The sequence below is a fragment of the Pongo abelii genome, chromosome 14 (assembly GCF_028885655.2).
Source record: "Pongo abelii isolate AG06213 chromosome 14, NHGRI_mPonAbe1-v2.0_pri, whole genome shotgun sequence".
Taxonomy (NCBI): Eukaryota; Metazoa; Chordata; class Mammalia; order Primates; family Hominidae; genus Pongo; species Pongo abelii.
Genome location: NC_071999.2, coordinates 99,325,576 through 99,349,364, shown reverse-complemented (window position 1 = coordinate 99,349,364; position 23,789 = coordinate 99,325,576). Strand labels below are relative to the sequence as shown.

The window sequence follows — 23,789 nt, the reverse complement described above, 5'->3', positions numbered from 1 at the left end:
ATAGTCAACCCTTTGTTATACTGAAAACCTTTGTATACACTGCTAAGCTTGTTCTGAGTAAGAATAGCCACTCCTAAATCATAGCAACCAGCTTATGTGCATACATATAACTTCTTATAATATTATCTCATCATCAATAGCCCAGGCCGAGTAACTGATTCAGTTAATTAGTTAAATTTTGTGTTAACAACAAAATGGAAAAAATATAATTTCATGTTTTTTGCTCTGAATATCTGATGTAACTAACTTGTTTTAACTGAAATTTAAGTGTGATTACTCCATACATATTTTGTTGACTAAAACAGAAAAATATATAATTTTTATGTCTTTTGCACAAAATACATAATGAAGACCTCTTAGTGATTCCAAGACATTTCCAAGTGATATTTTAAAGAGGGGAAGGTGGTCATTGAAAATAGATTATTCATAATAGGTGTGTTGTTGATGACATATGATTTGCCATTTGTGAAGTATTTTATATTCAATTGAAACTGACCTTTTATGAGGGCCATGTGGTAATATAAGTAAAATGAATATATTCTTTATTGCGTTCATATAAAAAGATTGGCCTAAGCTTTTAACATAATGCTTGACCTGGTATCTAATATCCCCAAGTCTGTGAAAGAATATTGAATAAGATACCATATCCTGAAATGAGTAGTAAAAGCATAATAAAATCCTTTCACACATTAGCACTTGATAATGTAAAAGTAACAGTAAACTAAGATTCCCAAGTTCAAGGCAAATATAGCTGAAGGAGAAGCTAATAATGGATCACCTCATAGGAGTGTCCAGCAATCCTGCATTTTCAGATTGTTAGTACTTTAGAATTACAAGTTCCCATTTTCAAAATAGCAATCCTAAACTCTTCAAAAACATTTGTTAGGCAAACAGAAAACAGAGGTCAAAGATAAATCTTAATTTGTTTTTGGTGATTTTTAATATAGCTTGTAGGATTATCTAAAAGCAATCTCAAAAATTCTGTCTTCTAAAATCAGTTCACTGATATAAACATCTCTTTAAAGAATTAGGGATCTCCTAAGGGAACTTCATGTAAACTTTTTAAAGTACGCAGGGAGATCAGTAGTACAACTTGTAGCAGTAACACACTTTGTGGGTGGAGATGCTCACCCACAACCAATGTAAAAAACAATACAAAAACCATTATCCAAAAGGTGACTGTCCACTCTGAAAGAAATCCGTATTTATAACCACAATGAACGGCAACCAGAGTATGAGCCCCAGAGACTCAAAGTATGATACCTGACCCAACAACATCAGCATCACCTGAGAACTTGTTAGAAATGCAAATTACAGACTCCAGGCCAGAACTACTACTGAATCAGAAACTCTGGGAAGTGGAGCCCAGTCATTCGTGTTTTGCAAGCCTTTCAGTGATTCTGGCGCATAGTAAAGTTTAGGAAGCTCACTGCTCTACATCACTCATTCTCAATCCTGGGAGCGCGTCGAAATTAGGAAATTATGAAGGGAGAGAAAGAATGAAGGAAGGAAGGAAAGAAGAAGGAATGACTGTGCCCTTTCCCAAATCAATTAAATCAGAGTATCCAAAATTGAATAATGGTGCTCAAGTACAGATAATTTTCAGTGACCCACATTACAGCCTAGAAAACTGTTTCATTTTAAGGAATTTTGCGAACTGGCTGTTAAACTGTTGGTAGCTTGAAATTGTTCATGGTGAGAATATTTATACCACAAAACTTACCAAATGCTATGAATCAGTGTCCCCTCCACACCCAGGCAGTTGTTAATACCTAATCAGTTCATCACTGGCCAGGGTTGAGAAATACTGGACTAAAGTGACAATGCCAAATACCTCATTAATTCAGACAGCCTCGGCAGTTTCTCTCAATTTCTCAATTACTACTCAATTTCTTGGGATTCTTATTAAGATTACGAGGATTTTTTTTGAAGATGGCAGATTAGAGGCTTTGTTAGTGTGCCTCACCCTTTTGAAAAGAGCAAAATAGTATGTAGAGATTCACGCTGTGCACTTTTATCTAAGAAGGAACAGAGGAACTCAAGAGAAAAAGTGAAAGAAACTTTGGATACTGTGAAAGGAGCAGTAGGCAGCAGCCTGCACTGTGAGTCAGGCAGAAAACTGCAGTCTTCGGAGTGTGAAAGGGGGAGAGACTGTCTCCTTCATGCACATTCCCATTGGGGAGCCGCTTAATCCAGGCCATGGGGGAGCTCCTTAACCCTACCGGGTGCTAGAGCTGATTTGGGGAGTAGTGGGGAGAAGGAGCAGCATGGAGAAGTGCTTTGCATGCCCTCCCAGGCGCCAGGAGGGGCAGAAGGAAGACACTCCTAATCCAACTCACAGACGCCCACGTGGAAATCTGCTAGCTAACTCAGGAGATGGCCACAGGCTGAAAGAAGCTCCCAAGCGAGATTTGCAACCTAATCTTAAGCATAAAGCATGCTTCTGGCATGGGCACAGGAGCCAGGTGCCCCTGCTTCGTGGGCTGAACTAGAAGGGGTGTGTGGCCTAAGAGCTGCGGTTTCTGTCTTGGGTGGGAAGTCTTGCAGTGTGTGGCAGTCTTGCACTGTGGGACCCAGCCAGCCCTTGCAGCTTTCTGCCAGCAGAAGTCTGTGGGTGTGAGATCTGCCCTGTCAAAGGCATGGGAGCTGGGTGGGTCTCACTGCCACCTGCTGCCCGGCTCCCAGCGTGGACTCTTTTATGCAGTGAAAGTGGTTCCATTCCTTTCTGAAACATTACCCCAGTGGCCAGGGAATTTCCCACTGACTCCCATCAGGGTCCCTGCTTGCACTCACACTTAGGGAGCCAAAGCACAGGACTGCCTGACCCAGCCCCCACCCAGCTTTTCCCCTCCACCCACCTTGGCAGCAGAACACAGACAGGGCCTTTTAGGAGTTCCACGGCCCTGCCCATCACTAGCGACATCTGAGTGCTTCCCCTGAATAACACAGGCCAAGCATCCCATGGCCACCCCAGCAGCTGGTTCTGTCCTACAAGCGCTACCTCCTGGCCCGACTTCACCCAGCACAGCCCATTACAACATCTTCTGACACAATAACACAGTGCTTGTGAAGGAGAAAACTCTTCTTTGACCTCAGCTAACACCATTGTCCACACCACCCCAGCTACCCAGGAGGCCTTGAGCCCGTTCACATGCCCAGTACACTGATGCTACAGCTGGCAAGTGAGAAAGCCACCAAACCACATCAAATAGCCTTATTTAGAAATCCTGAACAGACCAAGACAGACCTACAGAGCCCACACCACTCCCCTGCCACCCCCATCAGAGCTGGTGCTCGCACCTGCCACTGGGAGACTGGAGAGGACAGGTCAGCCTGGTCCAGCTCCAACCATATCACTTGCCTCTGAAGCTAAGAGCAAAGCCCAAGCTACTGCAAGTCCTGTAGACCAGTCCATGGCCTGAGGGATCAGAGGGCTTTTCTAGGTGGCTGACTAGAGACATGGGTGAACAATTCCCTTCAGAACAAAACAACAACAAAAAAAACGAATTACAGGTGAATGTGAATAACCATAGCCTAAATGGAGTGTTAAGGGGAGATTGTTGGAGCCCATTGGAAAGTTCATTGGAAGAATCTACAGCATACACAAAAATTAAGGAACCAAGAAGCTTGCAGAGATCAAATCAAGAGAGACTTAGTATTCTGTGGAAAGGGTAGGTGGGAATGCTCTTGGCCTCTCTAGCCCTTGCAGCAGACTGCTGGTACCCAAACTCAAGGAGAGCTTTTTTGCCACCATGAGCCCAAGTACTGGAGCGGGCTGCGATCTGGGGACTTCTCGAGGGCATTACATTGGGCTACCATCTCAAACAGGGTCCCTTCCTGTTCCCCCTGGTCTCAACCTGTAGTAGCAGGTGCCATACTGAGTGTGCATACTGAGTGTGCATCCATTGCGAGACTCTGTTCTGCTCAGGGACTTTCAACCCTTGTGTCTTCATATCACAGGATCCCTTGCAGACATGCCTCAGTACCAACCTGGATTGTGGCAACCCCACATGGTGGCTAGACCCAGAGGAACAGCAGGATTCACAGTGGTCTGGCCCCCAGGGATTGTCATACCTAGGGGAAGGGGGAGTGCACCATACCAAGGGAGCACCCTGTGGGACAAAAGAAACAGAGTGCAGGCTTTTCTGTGTCCGTGAACTTGCTGCTTGTAGGCTAGGAGCAGCTGCAACTCTTTCAGCAGAGAGACAGGCACAGTGCTCAGCTCAGTGGGAAGACTGCAATTCTTCCCCAGCGGTCGAGCAGCCCCAGTACTCATGAAGGGACATAGAGGGGACTTCTCCCCCTCACCCACTGCTGCAGACACAGCCAGGATGTCTCCTGTAGGAGCTTGGCTTGGGAGCATCTGTAGATGGTCTTTCTAGAGCATTTTGGGGTGACTGTGTCTCCACAGGATGTGTGTCCTCTGGGGTCAGGCTTGCAAGAGGAGTAGAGCCCTGCTCCCTCTCTACACAAAATGTCAGCATTCCTGAAGATGGAAAGATGCTCGTCTAATCTGAATATCCAGAACACTGGGACAGAAGCATGATAGGGAGTTGGGTTGTTTTCTGCCAGGCTTGTAGTAGAGCTGAGGTAGCACCCTCCCTTTCACCTATGAAGACCTCAGTGCATTTCATGGGAACTCCCCAGGCTACATCCATCAGGGCTGGGATGTGTGCCCACCATTGTGGTATTGCATATACCCACCTACCTCAGCCATAGCCAATTCTTACCCATGGACACCTCTAATTAAACTGAAGACTAAATTGTTCAACCCAGTGAAAAAAATACTGGGGAAAAAAGTACACATCAAGAGGAATAAAATAAGCTTCATGAGACCTCTGCCATTCCAGCACCACAGGAGACAGTGACCCTATTCACATACCCGCTACATTGTTACTATAAGCAGGACCTAAGAAAGCCATCAGACAAAATTCTCTATAACCAAGGAACTCACACAGAGTCTTTGCAACTGAAATTACCCAGAGCCAAAGCTAGGGAATCATAAACTATACACATTATAGTTACACCCTCAAAGAGAGAAAAAAAAAAAAAAAAAAACCATTGCAGTCAAAACTCAATTCAAAAATAAGAAGAAGAAACATTCTATCCAGATGAGAAGGAAGCAGAAAAATAATTCTGGCAATATGAAAAGCAGAGTTTTGCAATGCCCCCAAAAGATCTCATTAACTCTTTAGCAATAAATCTAAACCAAAATGAAATCTTGGAAATACCAGATAAAGAATTCAAAACACTTATCATAAAGTGTCTGAATGAGATCCAAGAGGAAGTCGAAACCAACATAAAGAAATCAAGAAAACAACTCAAGATATAAATGAAAATTTTCCAAGGAGATAGATTTTAAAAAATCAAAAAATCAAAACCAAACCAAACAAACAAACAAACAAAAAACAGAACTTCTGGAAATGAAAGACTCATTTAGGGAGTTACAAAATGCAATGAAAAGTTTTACCAAGAGACTAGACCAAGCAAAAGAAATAATTTCAGAGCTTGGATATAAGGCTTTTGGGTTTACCCAATCAAACAAAAAAAAAAAAAGAAAAAAGAATCAAAAGAAATGAATACAGTCTCCAACAAATATGGGATTCTCTACAACATCCAAACCCTACAATCATAGGTATTCCTGAAGGAGAAGAAGAAAAAGTAAAAAGTTTGGAAAACCTATTTGAGGGAATATTTGAGGCGAACTTCTCTGCTTGATAGAGATTTAAACATCCAGACACAAGAGGCTCAAAGAACTCCTGGGAGATTCATTGCAAAAAGAATATCAGTAAGCCATGTAATCATCAGGTTATCTAAAGTCAACATGAAAGAAATAATTCTAACAATAGTGAGACAAAGGCATCAAAACTTTTAAAGGAAAATCTGTCAGACTAATGGCAGACTTCTCAGCAAAAAACTCACAAGCCAGAGGGGATTGGAATTCTATATTTAGTCTTCTTAAACAGAGTAACAGTCACCAAGAATTTCGTATGGTGCAAAACTTAGTTTCATAAATGAGGGAGAAATAAGGTCTCTCCCAGTAAAGCAAACTCGGAGAGAATCTGTCACCACTAGACTGGACCTATAAGAAATGCTCAAAGGAATTCAAAACATCAGAATGAAAGTTCTATATGCACCAGTATAAAAAACATTCAAAATATAAAACTCACTGCTTATAAAATAGTAACATGATGGAGAATACAAAACAACTAGGTAGCAATCAACATGATGACTGGAAGAGTATTTAACATATTACTATTAACTTGGAATATAAATTATCTAAATGCCCCACTTAAAAGATAGATTAGTGGATTTAATTTAAAAAGCACAACCTAAGTATGTGTTGCCTTCAGGAGACCCACTTAACTTGTGAAGATTCTTACAGACTCAAGGTAAAGGGGTGGAACAAAATATACCACACAAATGGCATCCAAAAATGAGCAGCACTGGTCATTCTTATATCAGATAAATCAGACATTAAATCAACAAAAGTAAATAAGTAAATAAATAATAAAAAGACATAGACGGTCATTATATAATGATAGTTGGTCAACTCAACAAGAAGAGATAACAACCTTAAATAAACATACACCTAACACCAGAGCTTCCAGATTTGTAAAACAAATACTACTAGATTTAATAAAAGAGAAATACAGCAATACAATCATAGTGGGGGACTTCAACACAACACTAGCTAGATCATTGAGGCAGAAAGTCAACAAAGAAACATTTGCCATAAACTGGATTCTAGGACAAATGGACCTAACAGAGGCTTACAGAACATTCTACACCAAACTAGAGAATATACATTCTTGTCATAAGCACATGGAATAGTTTCCAAGACAGATCATACAATAGGCCACAAAACAAGTTCCAATAAATTTTTAAAAATCAAAATCATATCAGGCATCTTCTCAGACTACAGCAGAATAAACCTAAAAATCAATTCCAAGAGGGACTCCCAAAACTACACAAATATATGGAAATTAAATTATCTGCTCCTGAATGATTTTTAGGTTAATGACAAAATCAATATTAAAATTAAGAATTTTTTCAAAATGAATGATGACAGTGACACAAGTTATCAAAATCTCTGGGATACTGTAAAAGCAGTACTAAGAGGAAAGCTTATAGCACTAAATGCCTACATCAAAAAAGACAAAAAGATCACAAATTGACAACCAATGTCACACCTCAAGGAGCTAGAAAAACAAGAAAAACCAAACCCAAAGGTAGCAGAAAAGAAATAACAAAGATCAGAGCAGAACTAAACAAAACTGAAACTGAAAAAAAAATACAAAGATCAATGAAATGAAAAGTTGGTTCTTTGAAAAGATAAAATTGATAAATCACTAGCTAGGTTAACCAGGAAAACAATAGAGAAGATTCAAATAAGCTCAATCAGAAATAAAAATGGAGACATTACAACTGATACCACAGAAATACAAAAAATGATCTGAGATGATCTTTTGTATTTCTGTGGTATCAGTTGTAATGTCTCCATTTTCATAGATCTGATGTTCTATGAACATCTCTAAGCATACTAAATGGAAAATCTAGAGGAAATGAATAAATTTCTGGAAACATAAAACCCCCAAGCTTGAATCAGGAAGAAACAGAAATCCTGAAGAGACAAATAACAAGTAGTGAAATCAAATCAGTAATTAAAAAAATTTTCCAACAAAATGAAGCCCAGGACCAGCTAGATTCATGCTGAATGTGACCAGACATTAAAAGAAGTGATACCAATCCTATTAAAACTATTTCAAAAGATTGAGAAGGAGGAATCCTCCCTAACTCATCCTATGAAGCCAGTATCACCCTGATACCCAAGTCAGGAAAGACACAACAAAAAAATAAAACTGTGGACTGAGATCTCTGATGAACACAGATGCAAAAATCCTCAACAAAACATAGTAAACCAAATACTATAGCACAACAAAAAGATAAATTGCCAGGATCAACTAAGCTTCATTTCAGGAATGCAAGGATGGTTCAACATATGCAAGTCAACAAATGTAATTCACCACATAAACAGAATTAATAACAAAAGCTGTATGGTCATTTCAGTATATGAAGAAAAAGCACTTAATAAAATTCAGCATCACTTCATGATAAAAACCCTCAAGAAACAAGGCATAGAAGGAGCATACTTCAAAATAATAAAAGCCATATATGACGCACCCACAGTGAACATCATACTGAAGGGAGAAAAGTTGAAAGCATCCCCTCATAAGAACATTTCCCTTAAGAAGTGGAACAAGACAAGGATGCCCACTTTCACTACTTCTATTGAACATATACTGGAAGTCCTAGCCAGAGCAATTATGCAAAAGAAAGAAATAAAAGGCATTCCAATTAGAAAAGAGGAAGTCAAACTATGTCTGTTTGCCAATGATATGTTCCTGTACCTAAAAAAACCCTAAAGACTCCTCCAAAAGACTACTGGATTTGGTAAATGAACTCAGTAATATCTCAGGTTACAAGGCCAACCCATGCAAATCAGTAGCACTGCTAAATACCAATAATGACCAAGCTTAGAATCAAATCAAGAATTCCATCCCATTTACAATAGCTGCAAAACAATAAAATTTTTATTTTAAAGTATAAGGAATATATTTAACCAAGGATGTGAGAGATCTCTACAAGGAGAACTACAAAACACTGAGGAAAAACTGTAGATCACACAAACAAATGGAAAAACACCCCATGCTTATGGATTGGAAGAATCAATATTGTGAAAATGACCATATTGCCGAAAGTATTCTACAGACTCAATGCAATTTCTATCAATTTACCAATATAATTTTTCACAGAGTTAGAAAAAGCAATCCCAAAATTCATATGGAACCACAAGGAGCCCGAGTAGCCAAAGCAATCCTAAGCAAAAAGAACAAAGCTGAGGGCATCACATCACCCAACTTCAAATTATACTACAATGCTATAGAAGCCCAAATAGCATGGTAATAGTGTAAAAATAGACACATAGACAAATAGAACAGAATAGAGAACCCAGAAATAAAGCCTAATCCCTACAACCAACGAATCTTTGACAAAGCAGACAAAAACATACACTGGGGTAAGTACACCCTATTCAATAAATGGTCCTGAGAAAACTGTCTAGTCACATGCACAAGAATAAAACTGGATCCCTATCTCTCACCATATGAAAAAATAACTTAAGATGAATTAAAGACTTAATTGTAAGACCTGAAACTATTAAAATTCTAGAATGAAACCTAAGAAAAACTCTTCTGGACACTGGCCTAGGCAAATAATTTATGACTAAGACTCCAAAAGCAAATGAAATAAAAACAAAAATATATAAGTTGGACTTAATTAATCTAGCAAGCTTCTGCATAGCAAAGGAAATAATCAAAAGAGTAAACAAACTACAGAATGAAAGGAAAGATTTGCAAACTATGCATCTGACAAAGGACTAATATCTATAATCTACAAGGATCTCAAATAAATCAGCAAGAATAAAATGAATAATCACATTAAAAAGTGTGTAAATAACATGAAGAGATATTTTTCAAAAGAAGACACGTGAATGGGCAAAAACGTGAAAAAAATGCTTAACATTACTAATTATCATGCAAATGAAAATTAAAACTACTATGAGATACCACCTTATCCTAGTCAGAATGGCCATTATTTAAAAAATCAAAAAACAATAGATGTTGATGTAGATGTGGTGAAGAGGGAATGCTTATATACTGTTGGTGGGAATGTAAATTAGTCCAACTTCTACAGAAAACAGCATGGAAATTTCTCAAAGGACTAAAAGTAGATCTACCATTCAATCCAGCAATCCCACTATTGGGTTTACCTAGTCAAAGGAAGAGAAGTCATTTTATCAAAAAGACAACTGCACTCATATATTTATCACAACACAACTCACAATTGCAAACAGGGAATTCTACCTAAGTACCCATGAAACAGTAAGCGGATAAAAAGAATTTGGAATATATAGACTATGGAATACTACTCAGCCCGAAAAAAAACGAAATCATGTCTTTTGCAGTAACTTGGATGGAATTGGAGGCCATTATCCTAAATGAAGTGACTCAGGAACAGAAAACCAAATACCATGTTTTCACTAATAAGTGAGAGATAAGTATGCATACACAGGGGCACACAGAGTGGTATAATGCAGCAGTCCCCAACCTTTTTGGCACCAGGGACTGGTTTCATAAAAGACAGTTTTTCCATGGATTGGTGGGGATGGTTTGGATATGAAACTGTTTCACCTCAGACCATCAGGCATTAGATTCTCATAATGAGCACGCAACCTACATCCCTCGCATGAGCAGTTCACGACAGAGTTCATGCTCCTAAGAAAAGCTAATGCCACTGCTGATTCGACAGGAGGCAGAGCGCAGGCAGTGATGTTCACTTGCCTACTGTTACCTCCTGCTGTATGGCCCAGTCACTAACAGGCCACACACCATTACCAGTCCATGGCCTGGGGGTTGGGGATCCCTGTTATAATAGACACTGGAGACTAAGAAGTAGGGAGGGTGGGAAGAGAGTGAGGGATGAAAAATTTGCTCTTGGGTACAATGAACACTATTTGGGTGACAGGTACACTAAAAGCTCAGAATTCACTACTATATAATTCATCCATGTAACCAACAACCACTTGTACTCCTAAAGCTATTGAAATTTGAAAGAATAACCAAAAAAAGATAATGAAGATTAGCTAAGCCATGCTATGATCATCAGCTCCCATCTGAGGGTCCAGCTGAAAGACCATAACCTTTTGCCTTCCCTTCTAGGTATAGGCATAGGAGGCAATTCTGAAATGAGAAGGGTGGGCATCTCTGCTGGGGGACTGTTGAGAGTTGTCTGCCTCGTCAAGGAAGAGACATGTGGGAAGAAATCATTCCTTTCTGTGCCTCTAGGCATTGTCATGAGGCCTTAGCTCCTGGAACTCTAGCCATCATCTTGTGTTTATTTGGAGGTGATCTGGTGGAATAAGGATCTGAGAGCCAAAAGACAGAGAACCTGGCACCCTGTTGATACTGCAAGCTTACAGCTTTCTCACTCCTGCAAGAGCTCTGCACTGGGATTTCTTGTTATGTGAAATAACGGCTTTCCCTGACTGTGTAAGCCAGTTGAGTCAGGAATTTCTGTGACCTGCTGCCAAAAGTATCTTAACTGACACAGAGTACTTGAGTTGAGAGTTTCAACAGCTCATCCTCTAAACTCTTTTATTGGAATTTCTAAGTAGCAGAGTGAAGTTTTTAATTTTTAAAAATTTTCCCTTTTAATCTTGTTTCTTCCTTCTCTCATGGCCTTATTCACCCCTTCTTCACTCCTCTCATCCTCCTCTGAGACCTTGGCAATCTCCTGCCTAAGCCTCTAAAATTTAAGTGTCTCCTGGCTGTCCTTCTTCCCTCACCCGGGGCCTTTAATGATCTCTTCTCTAATCCATCCTGTGATACTGCTTGCCTAATCCAAAACAATACTTTCGTCATGTCACCTCTCTGCCAAGAACCTGAGATGATGACCTACTTTCTGTCATATAAAGCCTAGAATTTTCAAGGCCCTCCAAAAATCCAATCCCACCCTATCTATTCAATATCAGATTCATTTCTGTGCTCTCCTCCGCACACCCTACTTTGCTCACATATTTAATTACTCCGTAACTGCCTCCTTCTTTCACGGCCCTTTGTCAAATGCTACTTGTCCTTCAAGGCTCCAATTAAATTTTGCCTCCTCCTTTCTGCTTCAACCTCTCATTGTTGTTATTATAATCAGTAATGATATTTGGTACTTAGATTAAAACAATGCTGTGTCAGTAGTTTAAGTACCAAATATCATTACTGATGGAAATGATGGTACAATTTGATTAATTCTCCATTAGGGTAAAAAATTTGAAGTTTTTTTTTTTTCACTGACAGAACAGAAAGTACTGTGACTTAAATTTCATCGTGAATGTAGCTGATTACATGTATTTTGATATTTCTACACTTTTGAGAGTTAGCAATTCATCTGATCCTATTTGAGAAATCTCTTTCTCTCAGTGACACTGATACTGTTAATAGGCTTCTGCTGGTTTAATGATATTGAGTTTTGTCTCCATTATGAAGCACACGAGAACTATGCTAAAGTATTTTTATTACCATGGTAATTCAATTAACATTTCTGGGACACTTACTTCTCTCTTAATTCTCTCTCTCTCTTCCTTCCCTTTCTCTCTCTCTCTCACTCTCTCTCTCTCTCTCCCACACACACACATACACAAACACACAACCCAGTCCTTATTCATTGTCAGTCACATAGTAGATGCTAAATAAGTAACTTTGATCCATTTCACCTACTAAGTATTTCTTGAATCCTTTCTATTTCCATGGTCACCACTCTAGTCCTAGCTAGCCTCTCCTCCTTTTCCTGTATCTGTTTTTTTCCCCTCAATCCTTTCTCTATAGAGCAACCAATGTAATACTTCAAAACTATATCCAATCCTGATTAAAACACTTATTCAACAGTTTCTTAAGGGACTCAGGCTAAAGATCAAAGTCACTGTAGTGGGTTTGAGGGATGTCAGGGCTGATGGGGGTGGGGGAGGATGACATGACCCCCAGGTGGCAGTAGCACACAGTGAGCTTAATTTGGAAGACACTTAGGTTGCATGTGAAGGAAAGTCCCTCACAGCATGAGACCTTGCAGGGCTAACAAACGGGCCACCACCCAAAAGGGCAGAAGGTCAAGGAACTCCCAGGGGAGAAGGGCATTATGACCCAGGCAATGTCATCAGCAACAGGGTAGACAGCCTCAGGGCCAGAGAGCTCCTAAGGTCTGCAGCAGCTAGGAGTCTTTGATCACCCCAGGGTTGTCTTATATATGGCTAGCAGACAGGTACAGTTTTACAGAGTGCACAAGGCAAACATGCTCTAAATGGTTAAAAACCTGCTTCTTTGTGCTATATTTGAAACGACTGGATGTGTAAAAACTTGACTTTAGCACTACTGAGCTTTTTAGCTAAAGGTTCAGGTCTGCTGTGAAAAAGGGAACAACTTAGGGCCAAGATGCAGGGGTTACCTTTGGATACTTTCTATCTATGTAAGTCATTAACCTGACCTTTGGGCCCTCTTCTCCAGTCTCTCCCACACCCCTCTCCCCACTCACCGACCACTCTCCCCAGGGACTGGAACCCTCCTCACGTTTGCAGGGTATTCTCATCACACAGGAAATTTGTGCCCGTTCCATACTCCTGCTTCCTTACTGAAGGGCACCCATGCTTCAGATCCCATTATTCTGACTCTGATTTGATCAAATGCTCCTATAAAATGCTTTCACAGTACCACGTATCCTTAGTGCTATGCATTTATCTCAGTCGCAATTAATTAATTGTGAATGGTGTCCTTAATTTCTGCTTCCCTGCTGGGATTCAAATTCCCTGGGGCTCTGCCCCCAGAACCTGGTACAATGACTTACCCATAATAAATACTCATTGCATGAAGAAAAAATGCCTAGAAGAAAGAGAGAATGGGTTATTAAAATACCCAATAACCTGAATAATGTGAAAATGTGAAACCAAATTTTGATTTTTTTTTTTTGGTTACTAACTGGCATATTCATTTAAAACATAATTTTCATCCAAGGTTATTAAAAATTCTTAGATATTTTCATCCAGGATTATTAGAATTTTAAAATATTTACCCAAGTCTCACCACTATGAAACCCTTTATTACAAATATATGATCCCAGGGAGTCAATAGTACTTTCAAACTGTACTATATATATCATTGAAAACTGAATAATACTGGAGAGATCTATGAAAATATTTAAAGTTAAATTATGTACCAGCTCAAGAATTTAACATAGCAGAATTTAGTCTGTAAAGAAATATAAGCACCAAGTTTAAAAGAATATTAAATCGCTGTTTATACTGGCAAGATAAATCTAAATCACCTTACTGGCCTTTCTAGAAGTAATTTGAAAGACGTGAATTAAGTGGGGGTAAAGGTTGTTCTTATACTGTTATTTTTGTGGGTTTCAATATAAGATCAAAAGATTAAAATCATTTTTAAAGCAATTATTTTATTATAATGTTTACCCTAAACTCATATTTCTATACAAAACTAGTGATTGAAGTTAGGTCATTTTAGGTTAAAACTACTCAATAATTTTGTGTTTTATAAGTGTTCATAAATTTCATCCATAATTTTAAAAGAACACTAGTCACTTTCTTACATAATTTATGGCACAATCTTTATGCCATAATACTTAAAGAACATAATGCTGTACATTTTAAATCAATTTTGACAGTGGCCTATATTTCTAGTCACAAGCTATTATTAAGATACAATGCAGTTGAAAGATATTTTATGTAAAAAAGTATATCAGTCAACTCAAATGAACTCTTGTTCCCAATGATGACATATTATCCTCTAATTAAATCAGCTAAGATAACTCACAATCACTCTAAAATTAATTCCCAAATCAAGAATTTAACAAGTGGCACTTCTAATAGCCCAACCTTTAGATTGCTTTGATACCTGGAATTAATGTGATTCTTTTAGAAATCTAGTGACTTGTAGAATCATTAAAAAAAAAAAAAAAAAAAAATGAAGTTCACCTCACTCATTTGTGACTTACACTGTCCTTCCAAAAACTTTTAAAGAAATCAGCTAACTAAATAGGGGGCAAAGAAATAAGAAATATTTGAACCAGGCAGATAAACAGAAATTAAACAATTTATCTCAAACTGCGATATTTACTGTGGCTTTAAAGAGTAACAGTTACCAAACACTGTTTTCCATTTAAGTTAATGTGATATCTCCATGGAAACTGGAAAAAAAAAAAAGTTGTGTAAATTGTAAATGTATTAAATTAGTTGGTTTGCTGGGGGAGCAGACAGAAAGGTTTCCAGAGAAAGGAAACGCCCACTGGGCAAAGGTCAATGAAAAGGAAACATTATGTATTTTGAAGCAAGCAAATAATCTTTTTAAACTATATATTTTTAGATAAATACTTGATAAATTAATATCAAATAGATGAAGAGTTTAGTGCTTTTTTAATATCCAGCTGTAACCCAACTTTCAAAATACCTGGGACAGAAAAAGTTGCAAAATAAATATTGAAAACAGAGCTAGTTACATTTTTTTTCCTAATCTGTGGAGATAAATGTTCTTACTCCCTCTAGCACCATGAATAACTTTCCATCATGAGCTTTGTTGGACTAACCCAATATCTCAATAGGCCTAGTATACTGAAAGAAACCAAGACACGTACTTTAGTTTCTGTGTTTTATGTAACTATATCTTAACAGAAAATGTTCAGAAAAATGCATAAATGCATGAACTATTTAATGTTGGTAGCATGGCCAATTCCTGAGAATACAAAATCCAAAGTCAAAGTGATATTGAGAATTAGAGACGTTGGAACAAAATAGAAACGTATTTAGCATGCACAACTGGAAGGGATACATATACGCATATAGTGATTAATAATACAAGACTATATATATATATATATATATATATGACATGAGGAAATAATAGATTTTGCATGCATTCATTCAAAATAAATGGTGAATGTTTAATACTGTAAGGCAGTGAGCCAAGTTAGGTGTATAGACCCTGGAGTCAGAGTGCCTGGGTTTGAACTGCAGCCTCATTACTTACTAGTTGAGTCACCCTTAGGTAAGTTAATTAAAGTTCCTGTCACATAGCCTTTTTATCTATAAAATGGGGTTAATGTGTAGTATCTACTAAGTTATTGGAAGAATTCAGTAAGGTGATATTATAAAGGTAATAATTTTTAAGTAGGTGATGGGCACATAATAAATTATATATAAGGGATGGTTAAATAATGTCACATTACATAAGTAATGAAAACATGATCATGTAGGCCAATAAGTCACTGTTAACTACAAAGTGTTATAATTAATGATCCTAGCAAGACTCAAGGCATAAAACAGTGGCAGAGTAAGCCTGAAACAACATTCTCTGAATTTCCCAGAGTTTTAAGCAGGTGCTATTTTCAGTGCTAGAGTTCCTTTAGAAGTTTAGAGCCACTAACACGAGGAGGATTGGAAACTTAAGTCATAATTCTGATGAATGAGGAAAGACTAGAATGTTTCACACTGACCTTTGATCAGAATAACTGTCCTAACAAAGAACCTGATGATTCACTGCTCAATATCTTCCCAGAAGACAGAACAAGAAAAAATAAGCAAGCACATTGTGAAGGCTTTTGGCTAGATATCTGGAAACATTTCTATACCACAAGAATTGCTAAATATTAGAATGGATTGCTGAAAGGGGATCAAGAGTCTACTCCTTTGGAAGTTTTTCAAACAAGGATAAATAGAGTCTATCTGATCTCCTTGCGATGGTTTAAAATCAGTGCTGAGTGAAGACTGATGGTGCAAACTGCCCCTTGAAGGCCTCCTCCTTCCCAAGCATTCTCTGAAAGCATAACTTTATATATTACCTGTGATACTTCCTCATCTGTTGGGTTTCTATTCTACCCTAGAATAGAAAAGGGCAACACTATTTCACAATTGTGAGTTCTGAGTAAAACTTTGATAATGTCATGATGAAACATAATGTCCTTATTACTTCTCAAGTTATTTCACTAAGCAAGCTACCTGCAAATAGCTTTCAATTAGAAACAGCTGTCATGAATCTGAAGTCTGAACAGCAATTCTTTTAAATTTATGTGCCCTAGCAGATTGAAGACACATGAAATTCTTCAAGTAAACCATTAGATGCCCAATCAAGGCAAAGGATAAAAAAGAGTTTAAGAAAAGATAACCACTTACACTAGATAATTAAATGTAAACAGTATCAAGAACTAGGGAGGAGAGATAGAGTGTATTCATGTAACAACAGGGTATATTTCCTAAGTGATTATTAAAACAGCAATAGGTAGCATTAAGTAAAGTTGATTTTGAAAAAACAAGTATATCCTTAAAAAACACAATTATCTTTCAATTCATTATTTTCCTATTAAATGTGCCTCTGACCCTGTGGTGACCTGCATCTTGATTACGTCTACCAGCATCAAAGGACACAAGGCTTAAAGCAAAGTTAACAGTATGCCCTTACTCATGGAAAGTAGGTGAGTTTAAAAAAAAAAAAGTGCACACATTTTAGGAATTCATAGCTAATAAGCAAACACTGCAATTGTAAAAAGGTGGGGAGGAAACCAAAAACAAAAACAAAAACCTCTTTAGTTAAATATCCACCGAAGAATTCACATGAACCCCTGGGAATGTTCTCAACAAACATTCATGGTAACTACAGAAATTGTTTTACATTGAAAATCTTCACTTTGATATTAAAGAGATGTGCCTGATGCTGAGGATGAACTCTAGTCTCCTGAGAGTCCCATTATCCGCTAAAGAATACCGAAGCAATTTAAAAATACCTAACTATTTTCTTCTTTGAGATATCGCATCTGAAATCATGTTGGGAAATATCTGTGTGCTTAAAAGATACCGTTTGAAAAAGCCCAGATTAAAGGAGAAAAAGTTCCTAGAAGAAGTGATCCATACTATAAACCTTTTAGAAAGTTGAATTCCCTGAGATTTGGGGAGGGAAAAAAAGCGAAGCTGATCCTTATTAATTAATTAAAAAGAATGAAATAACAGTAGACAAAGGAGAAGGAGAGTTAAGAAACTTAAGGAGCTGTGGGGACAGTCACTTTCTATTCATTGATTAACAAATTAAGGAGTTCTGGAAAAGAAGGAAGAAGTAACAAGGATAGAAAAGTAGTCTTATAATTCACCACAGATTCTAACTTAGACTCAGCAAAGGGAATGTCTGGCTCTGAACTGAAAAAGCTCCTTCTATATAATGAGCGTGGTAATTTGCGCCTCTCTTTTTTCCCTCTTTGGCAATGCTCAAATTTATTTAATGTGTTCATTTCAGTGTAAGTAAAAACCCTCACTTCTACAGCTTGAAAATCATAAGAAAATAGTAATTCCTCAAACGTATCGAAACTGTGATGTTCTAAGATATCTGCAAAATGCTTTTCATCCATCCACCAGTTATTTGGCAAAAAGCAGAGAGAGGCTGATGGAAATTGAGCGTTTTGACTTGACGATCTGAGGTCACTAAGGACTTCAGCTGCCCGGTTTGAGCAGCCCGCGCCCTCGCAGCATCTCCTGGCCTCTCTCGGCCTCTCTCAGTTCTGTTCTTTAGCAGCCAAAGGATTATCTCTCCCCGACACGTTTCATTCACAGAGCCCCAGAGAAGCTCGGATTCGGTTGGAGCTAAGAGCCGGAAAACAAGCACCCAGACTGCCGCGCAAGTTGTCGGAGACCAAGTGCTACACACACAGGCTCCGAGAGAAAGGGTGGGCGCTCTCAAGCTCTTGGTGGAGCAATGCCAGTGGCCGGGCATGCGGGGGACACGGGGCCCCCGAACCCGGACCCGAATCCCCAGCTGAGCCACCCGCTGAAGTTGGCTGCTCGCTGGCAGACGAGGCCGGCTCCGGACCGGGTGGCAGGGTGTCCCCGAGCCCTGAGTGGCCAACAGCGACTGGGGAAGCACTGAGCAACTGTAATGGGAAAGCCCGCCCCACATCTGAAACAGGCAGCCCGTGAAGTCCCCAAACCAGCCTTGAAATCCCGGCGTCCGGAGGCCAGGTCCCCGACAAGGGTCCCTCCCAGCCTTGCCCGCCCCTGGCCCAGGCGCCGGGCGCTCTGTCCCCCGGAGGACAGGGATAGGGGAGAGAGGGGCTGGGGGAGCCCTCCGCGTCTCTCCACCGCCCCTGCCGGCGCAAGGGCGGGAGTGGAGAAGGCGCCACTCAGACTGTGGCGCTGGGCAAACTGCGGTCGCAGTTCTTCCAAGTTTGCCCGAACCAGAGCGCGGAGTGAGCGCCCGGCTCGGCTCTCCGTCTGCGCCTTGCAGCCGCCCCGGAGTGACCCGGGCTCCCTGGCCAGGCGGGCCTGAGCCATCAACCAAGCGGTAGAAGGGCGCGAGAGCAGCGACAGGCGGGAGCTAGGGTGCTCCCGCGTGTGCACACAATGAGGCGGCGGAGACGCACACCTTCCCCCGCCGAAGAAGCCGCAGGAGCATCCGCCGCCCAGCACGGAGACGCGGAGTCCCGTAGAGCGGTGGCAAAAAGTGAGCACCAACTCAGCAACAGGGGGAAGGAAGGGGGCGCCGGGCGGCCAGGGGGACGTGCGGCAGCCGAGGGCTGCAGCCTGCCCTGCAGCGCGCCCGCGCTTACCTGCGATCTCCTGGTAGGGGATGTCCGCCAGGCTGAATCCCTTGGCACCGTACGCCTGGCGGACCTCTCCGCAGCTCCGAGCCTTCACATCCGCCCCGGCGGGGAGGGACAGCAGCAGCCCCAAGAGGGGAAGAATCACAGCCCCGATCCAAGAAGGCATGGTGCAACATACAAATCCAGCTCGGTAAACCCCACGGCCGGTGCGCTCTTCACCTTGCCCCTCAAGCCGAAAGCCCGCCAGAGGCAGCGGCGCGCTCCTCGCCGCTGCCCAGCGTCACCCCCTTCCGCCAGCCGAGGGGACGAGCAGCGCAGCCCTCTGGACTGCGCTCAGCAAACTTTTATAAGCCAGATGGAGGATGGCAAGCCAACAAGGGCTGGCCGGGAAGGCTGCTGCCTTGCTCCTCTGGCCCCTAGATGGAAACGGTGCAGTCAAAACGAGGAAGAGAAGGAAAAGAAGTGTTTAAAAAACCACCATGGGGGTTCAGAGCTGCAATCCGAGTTCCGAGCCGCAGAATCCTGGAGCGCTGCGGGCTCGGCTCGCCGGAGTGTGCGGCGAAGGTGGGAACGCGCGCCGGCTCCCCCGGGAGGGAGATGGACAAGCGAGAGCGAGTGTGTGTGCGCGCTTGTGTCTGTTGGTGTGAGCGAGAGGTTCTTGGGGATGTGTGTGCGTGGAGGTATGTGTTGGGGATATACGAGATCTAGGGGAAACCTCAGCTTAACACAGGCTGTGGGAGCCTGTGAGAGTCCTCCTGAAATAGGAAGAGAGAAATCCTGGAGACAGACATTGGAGGCAGGAGGGAAGGAGAAAGGAGGGGGGAGAAAGAAACGTGCTACACATTGCACAGCCGAAATTCACAGGCCGAGTCAAAGGCAAAACCTGGACTGGATCTCTTCCTAGTCGGTAGAAAGGGGGAAAAAAAGAAAAAGAAACGTACCTATTTTCTTATTCACTTCACATCCTTTATACCGATCTGAAATGACATCAATAAACAATCTAGAAAGACAGGGTAATTTTAAGTCATTAACATGTTATTAAGCTGTATTTTTATGGAGGTAAAGGAGAACGCAGTTCCAATTGTTGCTCTTAATATGTGTCCCTGACCTACTGAAACACAAAGCCAGAGTGGAAATAGTCATATACGGGAGATCATGGGTGGCAGAGCACAGTCACGGCTCTAACTAGTTGCCTAATTTCTGTTTGACTTTTTTCTAAAGGCACGCATTACAGACTGGTAGTTCTTTATTTTTAAAGGTTTGGTTCTAGACTCAACAATGTCCCCTTTTTTTATTTCAAATATTCCATAGCCTTGGATCAGAAATCATTATGCTTAGGTTTCCAGTGTGTGGAGGATCGGGAAAGCTAACAACCGGACCACAGAAGCAACAAGAAAAAGGGAGCACAAGGGTCAGAGGTACATAAAGGGACATAATGGGGGAAGGGAGGTAATATCTTCCCTCTCACTAGATGCCCTCACATAGTAGACTTAACATTTTCTTCCGAGTTAACATAATTCTCAAGTGGAGAATCAATCCAATTTCTTCTTCCTGTCTCCATTTACACCGATGTTCTGTGAACAGGATAAAAGTGAAAATTCAGGTTTGCCTAATTGACTTTGTTATGCTAATTGACGCACTAAAGTCAGCTGGCAGAAGTGTGTGTTGAAACCCAGAGCTCCTAAAACTACTAAGATAGTTTAATGAAAACCAAGACAAAATAATAATAATAATAGTGTTTACTCACTTACATGGCTATATGTGTCATAGATCAGCACATTATTCAGAAACTACTACAAGGTAATGCCCAGTTTTGTGGAGCTCACCTATGAAGTTACACATGAAGATGTTTTCCTGATGATGATATGAATGACCAGAATGACTCATGAAGTTTAAATCTTTCAATTTGTCATTATCATCACAACACATTAGCTATGTTGTCTTCCTGTCTTTAATAAATTCCCCCTCTCCTAACCACCAAAAAGACTCTCAAGATTCAACCTCATTTAACCTTTCCAAACGCTTTAAAAATGAAGTCGACTTATTTACAGAGCCACTTTGTCTTCTTCAAACTCATAGGTCAAAACAAAACAAAACCAAAAAAAAAAAAAAAAAACTCCATAGCTAAATCTTTCTGAAAACGCAACACACTTGACTTTTTTTCCTCTTAAAATTTTGGCACAATTTTTTGCTTTCACAATATTTATGCTAACTGGCAGATCTTAAATCACTGAACTTATTTTCCCTCAAGTCGGAAATCAAGAAAAAATATATTCTGGTATGTCTGTGGACAAACGGTGAGGTTGATAGGCTCAGGAATTGCAGTCAAGTTATTACTTCTGTGATATTTGACGTGACTTCCTTCAGACTTCTCTTTGTATCATAGTAAAGCATTATGCACTCCAGAGGAAGGGGGTAAAAACACACACTTCCTGTCCTACCACCTTATCCTGGGACTCCTTGTAATTTACCCTGACTCAGTATAGCAGATAATTCATTATTTTAAATGGAGGTAAAGGAAGAATGGGTAAATGTATAGTATATGTGGTTTTAAATTATTTGAAGATCAGCTAATTGTTAAGTATTGAATGAGCACTCAATGCAACTATATAGCACTAGACTATTGCACACAGTCCCTATACTTATAAAATGATCTGAGGATTTGTGGCAAAGATACTACATGAAAAGAATGACTAAACATAAATAGATTAATTCCATCAGGAGAGTCAAATAGTTTAGGGTAGGTTTGTGAACTCAAGTCAGACCAAAGAATTAGATAACTTGCTTTACTGGTGACCTTAACCCTGCCTGGTCCATTTGTTGAGTAATGTCACACTGTTTGCAGTGGTGTAAGAGACAAAGTCAAACATTCCAGTTAACACTGAGAGCTACAGCAGGAGCCTAGACAAGGTATTGGAATGAGAATGGAATGTTATGGAAGTTCCTGGAAGAGGCCTGACCAGACAGGAGAGAGGTCATATGGAGGAGCAGGCATCTGGTTTAGACAAAAAGGTCAGCTAATGGCTGGAATCCTAGCTGTAGTATTTATATTGTGTGTAGTAGGAAAAAAGAACATGGATAAATGTCATACAAGAGGAAGCAAACAAGGCCGGGCGCGGTGGCTCATGCTTATAATCCCAGCACTTTGAAAGGCCGAGGCAGGCAGATCATCTGAGGTCGGGAGTTTGAGACGAGCTTGACCAACGTGGAGAAACCCCGTCCCTACTGAAGATACAAAATTAGCTGGGCGTGCTGGCACGTGCCTGTAATCTCAGCTCCTCGGAAGGCTGAGGCAGGAGAATCACTTGAACCTGGGAGGCGGAGGTTGCGGTGAGGCGAGATCGTGCCATTGCACTCCGGACTGGACAACAAGAAAGAAACTCAGTCTCAAAAAAAAAAAAGGCCAGGCGCGGTGGCTCACGCCTGTAATCCCAGCACTTTGGGAGGCCGAGGCGGGCGGATCACGAGGTCAGGAGATCAAGATCATCCTGACATGGTGAAACCCAGTCTCTACTAAAAATAAAAAAAATAAAAAAATAAAAAAATAAAAAAATTAGCCAGGAGTGGTGGCTGGCGCCTGTAGTCCCAGCTACTCAGGAGGTTGAGGCAGGAGAATGGCGAGAACCTGGGAGGCGGAGCTTGCAGTGAGCCGAGATCGTGCCACTGCACTCCAGCCTGGGCGACAGAGCAAGACTCCGTCTCAAAAAAAAAAAAAAAACAGCAAACAAACAGCATGAGGTAAATGGATACCTAGAATAGGACGATGGAAAATGGAAAGATGTAGATAGATTCTGATAGATTCTGAGGAAAGGATTGGCATGATTTGGTGTTTGGTTCAATATACAAGGAGAATTACTAAATATTTATTTTAAGATTGTGTCTCTGCTGGGTGTGGTGGCTCACGCCTGTAATCCTACCACTTTGGGACGCTAAGGAGGGTGGCTTGCCTGAGCTTAGGAGTTAGAGACCAGGCTAGCCAACATGGCGAAACCCCTTCTCTACTAAAAATACAAAAAATTCGCTGGTGTGATGGTATGTGCCTGCAGTCCCAGCTACTTGGGAGGCTAAAGCAAGAGAATCCTTTGAACCCTGGAGGTGGAGGTAGCAGTGAGCCGAGATTACACCACTGCACTCCAGCCTGAGAGAAAGAGTGAGACTGTGTCTCAAAAAGCAAAACAAAACAAACAACAACAACAACAACAAAAAGATTGCATCTCATTAGGAAAATATGGTATGTTTAATAAAAGACAATACAACTCCTGTTTATACAGTACTTTCACATCCCAACTGGTTTTCACAACAACCCTTTTTGGGCATCACATGAATGGAACCTCAGAGACTTTGAGTTGTAGAGAAAAAAAGACGCAGACTTGAGGAGCAGCCACAGGTGACAGACAAGTCGTGCAGCCCCTGTCAATCACATATCCCACAGCCATCGCCCTTTCTTTTTTGCTTCTCTAAGACTGATTTTGTCAGGGGGCATCTCACCACCAAGGGATGAATCACAATTAGCACTTTTCCCTGGTGTAGGGGTGGGTGTAAGACCCATTTCTAGCCAATGTGATTTATGGAGATTTCTGGGAAAAAAAAAGTGTTTT

At 40.7% G+C, this 23,789-nt stretch overlaps 1 protein-coding gene across 2 annotated transcripts in view; it reads right to left on the bottom strand.

Moving 5' to 3' along the window:
* GPC6 (glypican 6) overlaps window positions 1-20,026 on the bottom strand; it is a 1,198,922-nt gene extending 1,178,896 nt beyond the window's left edge. Inside the window, exon 1 of one of the 2 annotated variants that reach the window (XM_063714643.1) lies at window positions 19,198-20,026. In XM_063714643.1, the coding sequence (XP_063570713.1) occupies window positions 19,198-19,357 (160 nt within the window). In that variant the 5' untranslated portion in view covers window positions 19,358-20,026. 2 annotated transcript variants of the gene reach the window in all.
* Window positions 20,027-23,789: the final 3,763 nt, after the last annotated feature.